The following is a 17,346-nucleotide window of genomic DNA, read 5'->3' as shown; positions in this document are numbered from 1 at the left end:
CAGAGATGCCAGCCCCTCCTGCTGGAGTCGCTGTGATTGGCTCGTTTATCTGCGCCGTGCATCTGGATCAAAGTGTTGGTTAGATCAGTAACAAACGCTCCCTATAGCCTCTATTATTTATCATATACTTTTGTTTATACATGAATCACAGAAATCTTATATCCAAATAATATACTACTATAATACTTTGTTACGCAAAAGCATGAGTGAGTAATTTTCACTATTGAAAATATTATCTATTCTCTTATCTCTTCCTCTCTTCTACATCTTATAGTTGAGGTCAAATATACAATCAGCCTTTTTTTTAATTATTATTTCAAAATGAATGTATAGTTAAACGTCAGAATCTGACAGTTACAGTGAGAACCAAACCACTAGACAGACACTGCCATCTGCTGGATGTTGTAAGTCACTATTTTGACCTTTTAAAAAATGATATTCAGTTATGATTATATTCTGTTACGTTACGGTTGTATTCCATTACATTGGCTATTTCATTGCAGTTTTATTGTTGTCATTATTCATAAACTCAAGTGTCTTTGGACTGACTAGTGTAGAGTTGATCACAATGATCTGCCTTAAATTAAAGAAGGTAAAGAAAATGAGTGCTAGTGAGGGCTGTTTAGATAGTGGAACGACAAATCTTATCGATTTTGTACTTGAAGTGTATCTAAACATCATCAACATCATGCCATATAAGCTTTTCAGGAGTAAGACGGCGGGGCGGAGCAATAACAAAGCAATCCTTTTAAATCTCCTCTTCCTGAACTTGAGTCAGTTTCACTTTCGTTTCCAGCTGTTTGTGTCAGTGTCAGTGTCAGAGGCTCCTTGCTCTAGAAAAAGAGGCAGAGAAACACGCAGGTTAGTCTTCTCAAGGCTGTGATTTTCAGTCCAGCTTTGCCTACACACAACCTCTCTCTCCCTCTCTCTCTCACCACGGAGTCGACTTGCGGAAGTGACTGTTTGGGTGCGTTGACAGCACGAGAAGCGGGGGGAAAGTTGGGTGTCAAATCTTTTGTTTTACAAACAGCTGAGTTAGTTTTTTTTCGTTTAGTTTTTTTGTCCTAACAGCAACGTTTGCTGCGACACATGTTATGTTACCTGTCGTTTCAGGCGTGATCATGGCCTCCCAAGATGCACCGACAGTTTGTTTGAAGGAGGGTAAGCAGCTCAACTTAGTTTCGATTTTGTTGTAAGGGCATTAATCACATCTAGTTTCACGTATACTCCTGATATGAGACCACCCATTTCATTAATTCTGTCTTCGTGGAACGAATATGTTTCATTTGTGTCACTGTTAATTGTTGATCTCTGTCATATGTGTGGGGGGACAGGCCATTGTTTTGATTGTGTTCTACCAAACTAAAAGACACAGTTCAAATTTTTATTTCCTCTTATGTAGGGGGAAAGTACACAGAAAAAAACTATAGACAAGATACCGCATATTTAATCCATAAAACACTGCCATCCAATGGTGGCAGCCATTGTTAAGAAATGGCATGTGTTGTTAATAAGTGACGTTAGGGATAGAACTTTTTCCTTGCTCCCTTTGCAGCGGAGGAACTCGCCCTCGCTCTGGGTGAAGCCCTCAGCAGTGGGAACAGTGAAGAGGCTGTTAAACTGTGCCAGAGGCTGTCACAACTCTCTGTCCCAGTGTCTGTCAGTATCAACAGCCAGGCCTACCCTCAGGACTCCATAAGGTGGGACACCACAGTGTGTAGGTGTATGTTTGTGTTTGACTTCCTTACCTTGGCCCGATTTTTTCCATAACAGAAAACCATGAACCTTGTCTCTTGCGGGGGAAGAGTTTCCCTCTTTTGAAGAGAAGTGTTTATTTTTAGAGTGAGCTCTGTTAATATATTATATAGTGGATAAGGGTTGGTGGGAAATGAAAGTAAAGTATATGGCAACAAGCAATGAATAACAAAAGTGTGCGCATGCATGACTGAGTCCCTGTGTGTGGTTACATTTGATTCTGTTATGCAGTAAGCAGATAAAATACAGAATAACACAACACTGACAGGTTCTGTTGATTTCTGTTCTGTAGGTTGAAGGTTGGAGTGGAGGATGCTCAGTCAGATAACTACATCCCAGTGAATGTTGTGGTTTCTGCTGGTATGACAATTGCACAACTTAAAGATAAGGTACTGATGTGACAGCAACTTTGATGACTGTTCCTGTTTCCTATGTATTGTTATGAAAAATATAGCATACTATAGTAGGACAGCAGGTGCTTCTTTCTGGTATTACTAAGTTAGAAGTTTTATATTTCTAATGCAATTCTTTGCAGCACAGATTTCTGTAACATACTGATTTTTTTGTGTGTAAACTTTATTTAAATGCATGTACACGAACACTGGCACAAATGCAGTTCATACACACCTTCTGTTATCATCAGTCACGATCACAAGCGAGAATCATTTTCCCTCTCAACAGATGTTACATTACAGCTGTGTCAAATGATCTTGTCTGTCCCTAATTTCCCCGTCACAGATCAGCCATGACTTTGGGTTCCACCCTTTGCTGCAGCGTTGGGTCATCGGCAAAAGGTTGGCTCAGGACCGGGACACGTTGTACAATCACGGTGTCCGTAAAGACGGGGACCAGGCTTTCTTGTTCATCCTCTCCGCCCATGCTGGTCATCTCACACGGCATCAACACATCCAGGACCAGGAACAGCTACGAATTGAGGGTCGGTAACACACACACACAAACACACACACACACACACACACACACAGATCAAGACTACAAATAAGTTTCAGTTTTAGTTAATCTACTGATTTAGTTTATTAAAATATTGACAAATGCTCATAAACGTGACAGTGTTTGCTGCTGGATACAGATACATTTCTGTCAAATCTGAAAATACATTGAAGTTCAGTATCTCAATACCCAGCCCTAGACAGAAATGTTTTTCTGTGATCGCTAGCCTTGATTACCGGATAAATATAAGTTTTATGGTATGATAATCTATTCCTAGGCATCGTGGAGTCGATGGAGTCGATGCAGCTTTTTCCTAGAGGGCTAGGCGGAGGTGGTGGTGCGAAGGCAGCTCCTCGAGAGCCTCAACAGATTTTTCCTACTCCTCCTCCTAAACCCCCAACTGCTCCTAAACCAGCCGTGCCTCCTAAACCTCAGGTCAGTGTACAAACTGTGTTACGCATTATGTCTGCATTGCGTCTGAGCCCTATAAAACTGCCTATATGTGTGTCCAGGGGCTGTGTAAGCTCTACTGTATTGTAATGTGTTTGTGTGTGTGTAGTTGGGCTGGGCCTGTACTTCGTGTACATACGTGAACAAGCCAACACGTCCTGGCTGTGAGATGTGTGGAGGGGAACGGCCACAGGATTACAAGGTGCCCGACATCTACCAGCCAGACCAGCAGGAGGTTCAACGGATTCAGCAGGAGCAGCTGGCCATGCTGCAGTATGAGCAGGTAACATTAAAAATCCAAACAACCAGAACTCCCGGAACCTTTTGTTGGTTGTTGTGTGGTGACTTATAAGCATAAATCTGTTACTGAAACATGAAGTTATATGTAGTAATCTAAAGTCACTGGATGATTAGCATAGCTCTCTTGTATGGAAAAGACAAAAGTAAAATCCTTTATGATACAATATTTATGATAAATGCAGAACCAATAGATGACACTTACTGTATACTCTGCACAACAAAATAAAAATGACGCATGGAAAAGTAGACATAACACCACCAGAGTCTATTAAAACTTTGCTGGAAACACAGGGTTATGATATTTATAATGACAGTTTGTAATGAATCTTTGTGCTGTGTATGTATCTCTCTCTCTTGCTGGGTAATGAAGGCTCAGCAGGTGGAACGAGAGAAGAACTACCTGTACTTGTTGGCAACAGAAGATCAGCGCCTTATCCCCAATGCCACAGAGACAGACTGTCCCATCTGCTTCTCTACCCTGGAGCCAGGAGAGGGCATTGTGCTCAGGGAGTGTCTGCACACCTTCTGCAGGTCAGACAGGAAACAGCTTTGTAGTATTTCATACGACATAAAACGACAAGTATTCTGTCCGCTTTTCTGTAAGTCTGAATATACATGACATTATTTCTTCTGTGTGTTTTACGTGTGCGTGTCCTTGTCCAGGGAGTGTCTAAGAGGGACAATAGTGAACAGTCAAGATGCTGAGGTGTCCTGTCCTGACAAATGTGACAGCAAGATACTGGACAGAGAAATTAAAGCGGTGAGACAGGAGGACAAGACACTTTCAGAATCTAAAAGCTGATGGGACTCACAATAACATAATAATAATAATAATAATAATAATAACAATCCAGAAAATAATCCATGTTATGACTGTGAAAATGATTGATCTGATTGGTCGGACTAATAAAAAATTCCTCTTCAAACCCTCCTATAAAATGTAAGAACTTGTAGAAAAGTATGGAATAGAAGTTAAGTGAGGGAGTTTTTTTTCTGCCATTTGACATTAAAATTAAAGTACATATATGTTGCTTACCCTAATTTTGAAGAGAAGATTTTAATAAAAAATGATCTTATCTCATAGCGTGAACAGCTGAACAACAGCATATGGCATACCTGAGTCATAAATGTTCAACAATAGGACAGTGGGGATTTACAGTACAATTTACAGTATATTAAGCTTCAGGCAAAGCGCCAACCAACAAGTCGCAGTTTCTTTATTTCCTTTTATGTGTAAGTGACATCCATATCATATGTACACTCTCTGACTTTCTTTTTGTTACTGCTAACTGTATGATCCTGGATGCAGCTGCTCACAGAGGAAGAGCACCAGCGGTTTCTGGAGTTGCGTCTGAGCATCGCAGAGAGCCGCGCAGAGCACAGCTTCCACTGTCAGACTCCCAACTGTCGAGGGTGGTGCGTCTACGAGGATGAAGTCAACGAGTTCCACTGTGAACTGTGCGATGAGACCAACTGCATCCTCTGCAGGGTAGCTTTCTTACATTTTATTACATTAACTGACTAAAGTTTTTCTTTCGACGCAAACAGAAGAGATAATGTGTGTATTCTCAGGCCATCCATGAAGGCATGAATTGTAAGGACTACCAGGATGACCTGCGCATCCGAGCAGAGAACGACCAGGCGGCTCAGCAGACTAAGCAGATGCTTGAGGTAGGTCAACCAGTGTGTGAAAATTTACACCTGTTAATATTAGCCAATAAACAGGCATGTGCACCCTGGTGTTGGCAGATCAGCATGGATCCAGAAACATGTGCGGAACAGTAACAATCTTGTATTTTATAGTTTCTGTTCATTATGAACGAAAGAACAGACCACTTCCTTAGCAGCAATACAATTTTCAACTTTTAAAGTTAGTATTTTATTTTTAAAAAGTAATCGCACAGAGCTTTTATTTATTTTTATCTTGTCTAAGGCCCTGTAAATATTGTATAATCGTGCATGAAAACAGATGTGTGCCGCTAACCTAAACTGGAAGGGCTGATGGAGTGTCTGTTTTCTTTAACATGAATCATAAAATCTCTTTCATCTGTGCGTTGAACTGTAAAGTATTTTGGAGACAGTTTCTGACATGGATTTTCAATAAGTTAGACAATATTTCAATATCCATGTGTGATGCACCAGCAGTACCTCAGACTCTGAGTTCTTAACTCATAATTGTTTCATGATGCAAAGTAACATTTTACACTGTTTCACTGTGTTTCACCACAGAGCCTGCTGCAGAACGGGGAGGCCATGAAATGTCCGCGGTGTGACATCATCGTCCAGAAGAAAGATGGCTGTGATTGGATCTGCTGTTTGATGTGCAAGACAGAAATCTGCTGGGTCACCAAACAAGCTCGCTGGGGACCAAATGTGAATACACACACACACACACACACACACACACATTCATACATACACACACACACACACACACACACACAGCTAGATAAAAACATTTTCGCACAGTGTTGGTTGATTGTTGAGGAGAGTAACCTGTGTATCTGACTTATTTTTTCCTTTTTTTTTTTTCTTTTTTTTTTTACAGGGCAATGGTGACATATCTGGTGGTTGTAGATGTCGAGTCAATAATCAACCATGTCATCCTAACTGCCAAAACTGCCACTGAGGCAAGCACACTAATGAACACATACTATAACAAAGAGCTGCAAGTACATGCACTGTCTCAAGAAATGTAGACCTCAGCGGGTGCTCAGTCCTCTGGTTTAATGCTGGCTGCGTTCATGTGCTCTTTTGATTTATTTTACTGACTTTCAGCCCTGATTTCAGTGACACACTGACAGGACACTGTACAGTAGTTGTTCTGCTGCTGATGCAAACTTTTCTTCAATGGTTTGGTTACCATAGAGAAATATACTATACACAAGCTATGCAGACTACCAGCTATATCCTACATCTCTGCAGCTCAGGATATTAAATGTCAGTGTGAGAAGATAAGCTTTACTGGGACCTTCTGCTATGATAATACCTCTTTGCGATGCATCAATGCTTGATATGCATTTTGACTTCTGGCTACTGCTTTCATCACAATTCGACCATGATATTGTTTTTTACACAAGTTTGGCTTTGAGTCAAAACTTGTAGTTTGAAAAACCCAGTTTTAAATTTTTAAACTTTCAGACAAGAAGGTGAGAAAAAGCTTATACTCACATATAGTTTATAAAAATGTCGGTCCATGGGTAACAAATAAGGAATTTCCTTTGTTTTTCTTTCCTGTGTGCTACAACTAATTACCTACCACTAAAACAACGAGCATTCATGAATAATTTATTGTTTTTTTTCCTGCAACTCATCATTTAATCTATGAAACACCAGGAGAAATAAAAAAATGACTGTTATAATTACTGGAGTAAACTGACAGTGACCAGAAGGTTTTCTGAAATTCTAACAAGTTGTAATGTCGGTGTCGATAAGTGATGAAAATGATTGATTTGAAATGAGACTTGTATGCAATGGAACTTCTTTCAGTCGACTAATCAGACTGCAGTGTAGGATGTTGTTTTAAGTGTTTACATTGAATGAATGTTTTCATAATGCAAAACAAGCTGCTCCAATGCAATTAATGTCTTTGAAGTATCAGGTTTAAAACATAGAAAGCTGGACAAATAATGATGGTGAATTTTTTTGTCAGGTATTTGGTTCTTTATCTGTAATTCTTACGTGTTAATTCCTCAAGACTTACAGTAACCAATGTACTATAATATATAAAAAAAATATTTTGTTTACGTGTTTGTTGGGTTTGACTATTAGTTGAAACATGTCTTATCATATAATTTTTGTTAACCTGTCTTCAGTCATGTCATTAGATAAAATGAAGAACCTTTTAGAAGACGTTCATCTCTGCTGGCTGAGCAACAACATGAAGGCACAATTCAAATATTTTCACTCTTTAGCCTTGAGGAAGAACAATGTGCTGTACTATGATAATTTTAGAACAAGTCAGACGCAGTCATAGTTACACTTTATCAGCCTTAGCTCAACATTCAACAGGCTCAACTGTCCTGTATCTGCAACAGCTGTACTTTGTCAGTTTTTGTTGGTACAACTTGTGAACTACACTTTAGATTCAGCCAGAGCCTGATAAGAAATAACTTGAGTTTTTGAGTTTAATATTAAAACGTGTACCACATTCATATGGGCGTACCTTCATTACTTATGGACACAATGCATGTGTTTGAAAGTGATAATTTTTAACTACTACTATTACACTGCACATACAGGCATTGCATTCTAGCATTATTGGAATACGATGAAATGTTAGCACAAAGCTTAAAGTACAAGTGAAGTTAACAAACTATAACAAAGGTTGATGGAGTCTAGCTGAACATGACAAAAAAGTATGTGAATCTGATGATGTCATCATGATGCTGACAAAGGCACAGCTGAATGTAACTGAGAGCTAAGGCTCACAAATGTTGAATTAATCCTGATAAATACAGATTAGGCCGGATAAAGTTTACAAAGGAGTACAAATGTAAAATATCAGATCCATCTGAAAATTGTCAAAATACCGTATTTGAGGAAATATCAAATTGAGTAATTTATGTAAGTAACTACATGTGGACAAAAATTCTTTGAAGGTTCAGGTGGATCTTCCTGGTCTGAAAAATATCTTTGCTGTATCAAAATGGTGTACCTTAAAATCCCTCTTCAGTCAAAAATGTGTTTTGTTACTTCACTTGGGTGTTTGACACTAAAAGACCGTTTTCACCTTCGTCTGCTGAAGGAGGAAAGTTCCTCGGTGCTCACCTTAAATTCTGAGTTATGTACTTAGTTTTTGTAGAAACCTGAAATCTCCATTGCACAAACACAGAAGAGACTTTTCAGTGAAGTAGGAGACATCCATTAAGCTTTTTAAAATAACAACTAAACTACAACAGGCACAACTTATTATTCCAAGCAGAGAATTTATTTTGTATCTAAAGATACTGTATGTCTGAAGTTTCCACATTGATGTGTAACTGTGTCCAAACAAACACACAGAACATTTTCACTCTAGTTTATTAGCATTCTCTTGTACAACTTAACATTAGTATGACAGTTTTATTATAACAAAATAAACATAAAAGGCAGATAAATCATTTAGTGCAATGAAAATAAATGAAAACCACTGAGTGCAGATAAATGTTGCATTACAATACTGCTGAACAGCTATTCTCTCAGGCACCTCAGAGCATCCCTGGAAATGTTCCAGTCCACCCTCATTTTGATCGAGCTGTCTGTCTGTCTGTCTTACCAGCTGAATCAGTAGTTCACTACAAAGGCAATAAATCGATCAGTCATAGTATAGGAATGGGATGCCAAGGTGTAAAGTTCCTAATCGCAGTGGCAAAAAAAATAATTTTCTGAATTACATCATTTGAGTTGCTTTCAAGATATGTTTTTAGTCGGCTGGGTTTTGTGCCATCCAATGCAGGTGAAGATTTCCATTAAACAAAAGACGAAAAGATTTCAAATTAACCAACTTAAAATGAAGTGCTCTGACAAACTATTTGCTTAGTATTTTCTGTTAAGACTTGGGTATTCAGGTGAGTGCCATACCACTGACACTGCAATGCAATCCCCTATTTAAAATGTGTGACTGAATGAAAATGACTGGAACATTGGAATGAGCCGGACTGCCACTGAAATTCTATGCTGCGGGCAATCCTATTTACTAAGAGGGGTGTGTTCAAATCAAGTTCAGTCATGTTTAAAACACAAATGTTGGACAGTATTTATTTAAAGGCTCAGGTGCTTTCTCTGACAGGAGCACCTTTCCGATAGGAGAGAGTAAAGCACCTACCAAACTAATTTTAAAGTGATTTTTCATAACTAATGCTCTCAGTGCAAACTGGGTCCCCCATTGTGCCAACCCAAAGACTACCACTTTTATTTTACTTGCCATTTCTCCCAGCTCTGACATTTTCTGCTACCAGGCATTGAGTGAGTGAGTGAGTCAGTCAATCAGTCAGTCAGTCAGCTGCTGAGCGACAAGGAGAGAATTAATCATCTACTCCTGAAAAAGTGAAGCAGACAAAATACACTAGTCGTTTGAGGCCATGAAACACAGACACATTTTAAGATTGCACAACCAAACAATTAAGTGAGTATGTAACTGGATATGGATTTTTACCTCCTGGACTGGTGAAGTTGTACTCCAATCAGGGACCTAATCCTCACATTTAACTTTTGAATTACAAAATTAAGTGTCAAGCAGACTACAAAACATCTACTTTTATAACACCAGTAATATTATGATTTTGATTGATGCCAAACTAAATTTTAGCCACTGTTGACATGTTTTGAAGATACTTGATCCCAGAAAGGAAGATACATTTTCTTTCCCGACTGAAAAGGCTTATTCAAACAACTAAAAAGGGACAAAAGGACCTAAAAACATAAAATGTTGACCGTAAAAAGTGCCTGTGTGAAATGACCATATTGCTATACAGCTTCTGACATACCTGTGAATTAAGAAACAGGAAATTATACAAAGAGGGGATTCTACCAATCCTCTTTTTGGTCTCAGTCCAGGTATCAAATGGATAACAAACGGATTGCGATCACACACACAAACACACACATGCGCACACTCACACTCTCATACATTCACTTCAGCTCTATTAATTGGCAGCAGTTTCAAGTGTAGTGAGTCCACTAAGCTTTCAGCATAAATCTCTGTGAGCATAACTGAATATCAGATTATCCTAATACCAAATATAAATAAACTTTAATAATGACACCATCAATAATAGTTCTTAGAAATACAGTCTCTTCATTATAACAGGATGGATTCTTCGTTTCAGAACACCGGCAGCTGTAGCTGTTACACTGCTGCGTGCTCTTCATGAGTATACTTCATAAAAAGGACCCTCAGCTGGGGTCCTAAAAGCCCCACACAGAGTAGGATGTTTAGTAACATCCTAGAAGAAAAGGAGGAGCGTTAACTGGTTCAGTTTAGAGAGTACACTCCAGACAGTGTTATCGACTGTAGGGTTTGTGGTTTATTACTTTAAGGGTTCTTGGAAACAGACCCACCGACTAGATTCAGTCAAGGACAGATAAGTTGGAGTGTAGGGGTAAAAGAGTTCAAGGAAACAGGTCCAGTTTGGGGGCCCACTCCAGGGCAGTGTTGACCACAGCGAGAGCTGCTGCTCCTAGAGCCACCGTCAGACCCATGACAGCCAGTCGCACAAACCGCCGTGCTGCTGAAGGCTGAGCCACTGCTACTACCGAGCTGGATGCTGAGCTCTCAAGCGCAGCCTGTTTTTGCCTGCGTCGGCGACGGAGAACAGAGTCTGGTCGCTGTTGAGTGGACGCAAGATCAAAGTCCTTAAAGGTAGAGGTTGCCATGCTTAGGAGGAAAACGGAGAGATGCATAGAGAGAGACCAAGGGAGACAGAAAATGAAAGGGTTAATAAAAGAACAGTGAGTAATTGGAGTCATTGAGAAACAGCAGAAAATGAAATATGAAATATTACAGTTTATAATAACAGTCAGCATGCGAATGTAGAAGCAGAGAATTAAATATTCACGCCACTGAGGCAAGTAGTGTTCTGTAAAAGGTAAGGTAGTGAACCTAAAGAGATAAACACCTGTCATGTGAGGCTGCCTCTTTAGCCAGTTCAGAAGGAGGAAACTGGACGAAAAGGTCTCCTGCTCGGCTGATGAGTGTCTCATACGGCAGGTCCTGGGGAATCTGAGACAGCAGGTGATGAACCATGGCCATGTCACATTCACACTCCAAAACCTCCTCTTCTCTGTACAGTACAATCTGCAACACATGTACCATGTACAAATATCACATATAGGCGCATCTGTCATTCAAAGGGCCAAAATGGTATAGTTGCATTAGAGATAGAAGAATTACGAATACAATGCCTGAGAAGATCAGGTTATCTGAACCAGTGGCCACATTAAACTTAACCTGACGTTATGGTTTAAACAGTGCCAGTGATCTAATTATACAGTGTGGGAGAAAAATGCATTTGATGTAGATGTAAATGGCTTCTGTTAAGAAATTATACATGTTATACACAATGATCATTGTATTCTGTATTGATTGTAACCGTATAACCTTATACTCAATGTGTCATTTCATGTGCATCTTTAGATGCTAGGCTGCACGAGGGGAAGGAAAGGGTGTGTGAGTGTGTGAAAACAGGAAAACCTTTGGGAGAAGCACTAAACAGTTTTCTAAGTAGAAACCAAACAATGCTGGAGGGAGCAAAACTGCCCTTCAGCAATAATATATGGTGTTTTTTAATCTTACAATATCGGACCAACAGTCCCAAATTTAGCTATAATGTCCAAATAGAGAATCTACCCCCACCTGAAGAATACTTATTATACTTTTATCCATGATGAGAGTGGATGACAGACACATACAGTCATGCATCAGACTACAGTGCAGCCGCTGCACTGTAGTCAGTGCACAGCGCCTGATGCTAAAATAGATCTCCATCATGGCAGCAACAGTTACCTAAAGTATAAGTTCCTCTTTAACAAAATAAAGGCATGAGTTTGATTTTTTTACAGCAATGCTTTCAAGTTATTTCGAGCTTTTATTTTGAAAAGTTCAGACAGGAAGTTCCGAGGGATTCTTGTGGACATACAATATGTGTTATGAAAAAATAACACCAGTTCGATAAATCAGTCAAACATATAATATATGACTATCGGCCACAGCGCCACACGTTAACAGTAACAAAGAAAATTCCAGTTGCATTTTTAATCAATCGTTTTCTTCAAATTAGCCTTTGATTATGTTCTGACCCACCATCTAATGGATTAGAAAGAAATTGGCCTGAGGCAAAACCTACTTGCCAACCTGTCCTATATCATGGCAAGCCATTGCCAGACAATATGAATCCAGTCACACTCACACTCTCTAAAGTTGGTTTAAGTTTGTTTTAATTTGTTAAAATTAAGCTATGTAGTAAGCTGCTCTCCTGAGACACCTTAAGTACACCAGCGTGAGTGATGTTTTGAAAAGCATAATACCTTATCACCAAAGCTCCTAGTTTTGTAATAACAATAACCTTGACTGGGCCAACAAAACCTAGTGTGGATCAGGAAGGGAGCGGAGGAGACAGAGAGCAAATATAGAATTAAAAATGTAATCCTTCAAGGTCTTCTTTTTACTGAAACCAGGGCTTTAAGACTTGCAGCTTTAAATCCTGAAGTTTGCAGAGTTCTGAGAAAGACCACCACAACAGGGCTGGAAAAATTGATCAGCAATGTATATTAAAGGATTCATTAACAATCAATATCACCTTTTTTAAGTGCAGTAGAGGTCATGGCATCGTGACATCCTAGCAACCTACAATTTTGCCTTTACACAACCCTAACATTGGGCATAACATCATACAGTATATCATCGCACTGTCACACAGGCCTCTGCACAGTGACAACACTGTCCGAGTTAAGTAAATGGATGCACCATCAAAGGATAACTGTTTGCCTCAGGCTCACATATGAAAAAATTAAGCTCATCTAAATGTCCCTTCCTTTGGAAATGTTTTATTGATTGAGCAGACTTAATTCATGTACTGTACATTAAGTGCTGATTTTAGGGAACTCACCACAGCAGCAAAGTAGATGGGCATTAGTGGATGGCAAGCCAAGAAGAAGTCATACAACCGGACAACATGGCGGAAGTCTGAAAGGACGTGGCCAAACCAGGTGATCAGCCAACTAAGAGCGAAGACTGTACCCACCTCAGCCCTAAGAATCAAAACATGGCAGAGATCCTCTTATATCAGGACACAAAACCGAAGTGTTCTGATGCACCAGGTACAATATAGCACTCAAGACCAAAAATGACTGGAAGTTACAGATCTGTTATGGGATCTGGAACTGAAAGTCAGATATAAGGGGTAAGTGACATGTTAGCCCACCTAGTGGGAGGACTTAATGGCCTGTGATCTTAAGTCTTTACACAAGTAACTTGAGCTGTCATAATAGGATCACTAAGCTGTCAAAGCTGTCATCCTTCACAGGAAACAGCCAAACCCAGTGGCTGTAAAACGAATTCAACTGAATATATCATCCATTTAAATTTCCTTTGAAAAATACCCATAATATTACAATAAATGCTGAGGATTTCTTTACTGGAAACACACTGTTGTGTCTCTCTTCGAGTAAAACCTACTGGTACATGCGTCCATTATCTTTTGTAAAGTGATCAAACTGATTATCAAGAGAGGCACGTTCTCAAGATTGCATAATTGTTATAAAGTTATTTCCATTTAGCATGTGAAAATAATTAAATGATGAAAATGAAATATCCAAGTTCAGGACAACAGACACTGTTGGAAACAATTTATCGAGCAGATACAAATCGTATTAAGTTTCATAACCAAAGGGCAAGCTCTGTTGGGTATGAAGGCCTTTAATACTCTCAACACTGAGCTTCAGTTATAGCTGCTGTACCTGGCAAAATTGCTGCATGTTCAATAAAGTTCTGGTGGATATTTCATTTTGCAAAGCTTCATATGTTTTTATCTATTATTTGATTTGGCCTTTTGTCATTACAATAGCAGAGCCTTACTGTTCCATGAAGTCGTGCACCTCTGGGTTGACCCTCTCAATGATGGGCATCAAATAGTTAAGAATATGTTTTGTGTTGTCCATGGTGGGATCCATGAAGTCCCTGAGAAGGAGGATAAAACAAAGAGCATTTTTAGACTGCACAATAGAGCCTATTGTTAAACCAGGGAGAAGGGAGGGAGGAGGGGAGGGAAAGGATATTCTTTTTGAAATGAGAAAATCTCAGCCCACTTTCCCATTTAAATGGATTTGTATATATGTATATATTTTTATATGTATATATGTATATGTTAAGTACCTGAGATGATGTGTGGAGAGCTTTTCCACAAGAGCAGTTGCAAGGCGCTCCCCCAGGACCAATAAGAAGGTGACAACAATATCATGGTATCCCTGGTAGTAGTGCAGCTGGGGATTACGTTTCAGAACTCTGAGGATGATGTCAATTAACTCTTCCTGGAGACCCTCCCTCTGCTCGTCTGGCATACCTGTACAAGTCCACCCAAAACAAAATAAATATTTGTTAGTTAATGTATTGATACCAATTTTTCATTACTAATTCCATTGTAATTCCTTCGGGCTTATGATTTCACAATTTAGAAATAGTGCTTGTTGTGCTATACTCCTCAGCCAAACAGAAGATAATCTGAGTAATTATGGAGCATGAATTGTAACATTCATTGCTGGATCCCCTACCAATCAAGCTTGCCAGTATGAATGAATGAAAAACTAGTAAATAAATAATGCAATTCCATAATTTCAGGATAAAAGCTAAATAAGTACAAATGCGGTTGTGTTTTGAGTAATACCAAATACCAACATTAATTTATTTAAAGGATTCTAATCAAAAATACAGTACTGTATATTATTGTTGAGTTTTTTCCTCCAGAAGGAGAACTTTTTTAAAGGAAAAACTGTTCCGCATGATGATGACGGACGCCACAGTTTGGCACAGATCAACGTTCACTGAGATCAGAGCTTGCAGAGGCTGAAGTTTCCACAGTTTTGACATTTTTTCCCACCACCAGTCACACATTCTGGGTGCAGCTCAATGTTAAATTGATAGATATTGGTTTGACAATACTGTTGAGATGGACTAGCAGAGATTCAGTAACAACAGAGAAGGCAACATGGCTGTATTCCTGTAATTTTGTATGCTAGGTTGACTACTACCAAAGGCAACACAAACAGCAAGTAATAGCAAAGCAGTTTGCATATTGCAATGCCATTTAATTATTTGCAGAGGTGAATGGGTGGCTTCCAAGAGGAGCTGAAATGACTGGCTTAAAGTATATTCAAATCATTAATTTGAGAGTCAGATTTGGTGGTCAGGACACACAGCTTGATTGTGTGTGTTCATCTGAAACAATGCAGCTGGCAATAGCATATATGAGTCAAACTGAGTTGTTTGTCATTATTTACCAGGTGGGAACCTCCTCAGTGAGCGTTGGACATCCAGCAGGACCTGGTTGTAGTCCTTGTTATTCTCTCGCTCCACAGTCTCTGGACAAGACATGTCACAATTAGCAATGCTGTGTGAGTCAAATATGTGGGAGAGCGTGCACCTGTGTGTTTTAATAACTATCAAGCATAGTAGGAAAGGAAAGGCATGTGCAATAGCATATAGATGTGTAGCCTATATTACTCTGTCCATGCATGTATAGCTAACATGACACCTGGCTCCTGATCCAGGACTTCAAGGGGCACATTGAGAAGCCGAGGCCACACTTGACAGCGTATCTCATCAGTCAGCAGTCCTCCTTCACTGATAGCCATCCTCCTCAGAGCTGCTACATCCACTGGGCTCACGCTCAGGGCCTGCGTGATGTCCGCAATTTTCCTCTTCCGCCTGGTGTCCCAGTCTGAGACACACAAAACACCGTGTTTAACTAGCTAGCATGTGTTGACTTGCTACAGCTTGCAACTGTAACGAATACATTTACGGTCGTTTCAGGCGATGTGATTAGCTTAGCTAACTCCAACAGACGCAAGCAATCATGTGTTTTTTTAACCCCGAAATTACCCGGAATACACAGTATGATAGGCTAAACTGGAGACTGTCAACTTAGCGACATGACACTTACCGTTACCTTGTTTTCCATTCACTGGTGACGAGGCACCAGCACTTCTAGATTTCTTCATTTTCTTTCTCCACTTCTTGATGTGTCCTTGTTAGATAACATTACTTGCCATCCTTTGTCTGGCTAAACTCGATTTATCCCTCCTTACTTGCCAACTGGAAGCTAGCCGTCTAATTAGCAAAGCCAGCCTCATACAAAACACGACCACAACAGTTAGCTATTCAGCGTTAGCTAGTCGCCAAGCTAACGCTGCACTGTCCTGGTTCTGAAACCAATATTTCCAGCAACACAGCCATCATTGTGCAGACTACTGACGAACTCGTTACCGATAAGAAAAAAGTGCTTAACATCAATAAGTTTAGAGAGATGAAACGGCTACATGTTTACATTGGTTGAGGCGACCAATAGGATACATTAGCATTAGAGATCCTCCCTGCCCAGACTGACTCATCATCACGTAGGGTCAGGATGATGGGAGGTGAAGAGGAGGAGGCGTCTACCTTTGAGTGTTAATACTATAATAAAAATACTACTAAAACTAATATTATTAACGATTATTATTATTACATAATATTATACATATATATATAAACAGTGTGAATTTATGAATTTACTGTGCTAAGTTTGATCGCATATTGTCTTTGTCTATTTTCTGATCAAGTATTTGTGCTTCAAAAGCCAAACACTTCTTTCCATATACCATGGTCTAAATCTAAAGATAGTTTCCATAGGCTTGTACATTTCCATGCATTGCTCTTAAAGTGCAGTACGGTAATCTTCTAGGGGGGTTGAAATGTAGTCTACACAGTTAACACCAGCAATGGTGAAACAGAATATATATTTTTTCCAAAATGTTTCCAAACTGTAGTACAGAGAGATATACCTAAGTTGCCTATTACAAACGTCTTGCCCACCTTTACTTCTATATAAAATAATTTGAATGCGGACATTTTTACTTATAACTGAGTTTTATCTCGATGTGGTATTAAGTAAAACATCTGAATACGTCTTCTACCATTAGCTACACCATGATTAAAATCAGGCAGGTTGTCAGACACCCAGCATCCCGCCACATATTTGTAAATATAAATACTGAATAGATGAAACTGTGAATAATCCGCTGTGCACGGATATTAATCATGTGCGCCTTAGTCATTCGTGCTCCACACTGACTTCATCTAGGTGTGGTGTGTCTCTTCGGATGAAACGAAAACGAAAATGACAGAGCATTTAAATAGCAGCTTCCTGAACCGAGCAG

At 39.5% G+C, this 17,346-nt stretch overlaps 2 protein-coding genes across 4 annotated transcripts; one reads left to right on the top strand and one right to left on the bottom strand.

Annotated features, from left to right (window-relative positions):
- Positions 1–759: 759 nt before the first annotated feature.
- On the top strand, positions 760–7,610 carry rbck1 (RanBP-type and C3HC4-type zinc finger containing 1). Of its 3 annotated transcripts, none has more exons than XM_023426070.2 (13): positions 760–861; positions 1,114–1,161; positions 1,556–1,700; positions 2,048–2,144; positions 2,494–2,692; positions 2,984–3,141; positions 3,266–3,439; positions 3,827–3,987; positions 4,120–4,216; positions 4,766–4,945; positions 5,029–5,127; positions 5,686–5,829; positions 6,005–7,610. In XM_023426070.2, exons 2-13 carry the CDS (start codon positions 1,122–1,124, stop codon positions 6,083–6,085), a joined length of 1,575 nt encoding a protein of 524 aa, XP_023281838.1. In that variant the 5' UTR covers positions 760–861; positions 1,114–1,121; the 3' UTR covers positions 6,086–7,610. The 3 variants fall into 3 exon arrangements, with proteins under 3 accessions (XP_023281838.1, XP_023281837.1, XP_023281836.1); XM_023426069.2 differs by having other exon boundaries at positions 783–967; XM_023426068.2 differs by having other exon boundaries at positions 783–1,161.
- Positions 7,611–8,461: 851 nt separating this feature from the next.
- On the bottom strand, positions 8,462–16,529 carry tbc1d20 (TBC1 domain family, member 20). Its single transcript, XM_023426079.2, has 8 exons — positions 16,092–16,529; positions 15,684–15,869; positions 15,430–15,510; positions 14,309–14,495; positions 14,012–14,113; positions 13,044–13,185; positions 11,055–11,233; positions 8,462–10,813 (listed from the first exon to the last, which is right to left on the bottom strand). The coding sequence occupies exons 1-8, from the start codon at positions 16,147–16,149 to the stop codon at positions 10,549–10,551; spliced, it is 1,200 nt and encodes a 399-aa protein (XP_023281847.1). The 5' UTR covers positions 16,150–16,529; the 3' UTR covers positions 8,462–10,548.
- Positions 16,530–17,346: the final 817 nt, after the last annotated feature.

Source organism: Seriola lalandi, unplaced genomic scaffold (genome assembly GCF_002814215.2).
Source record: "Seriola lalandi dorsalis isolate HSWRI2012SDOR001 ecotype SW California unplaced genomic scaffold, Sedor1 jcf7180002054805, whole genome shotgun sequence".
NCBI lineage: Eukaryota > Metazoa > Chordata > Actinopteri > Carangiformes > Carangidae > Seriola > Seriola lalandi.
Note: the sequence above shows the minus strand (reverse complement) of the source record. Positions and strands in the feature narration are given on the sequence as shown.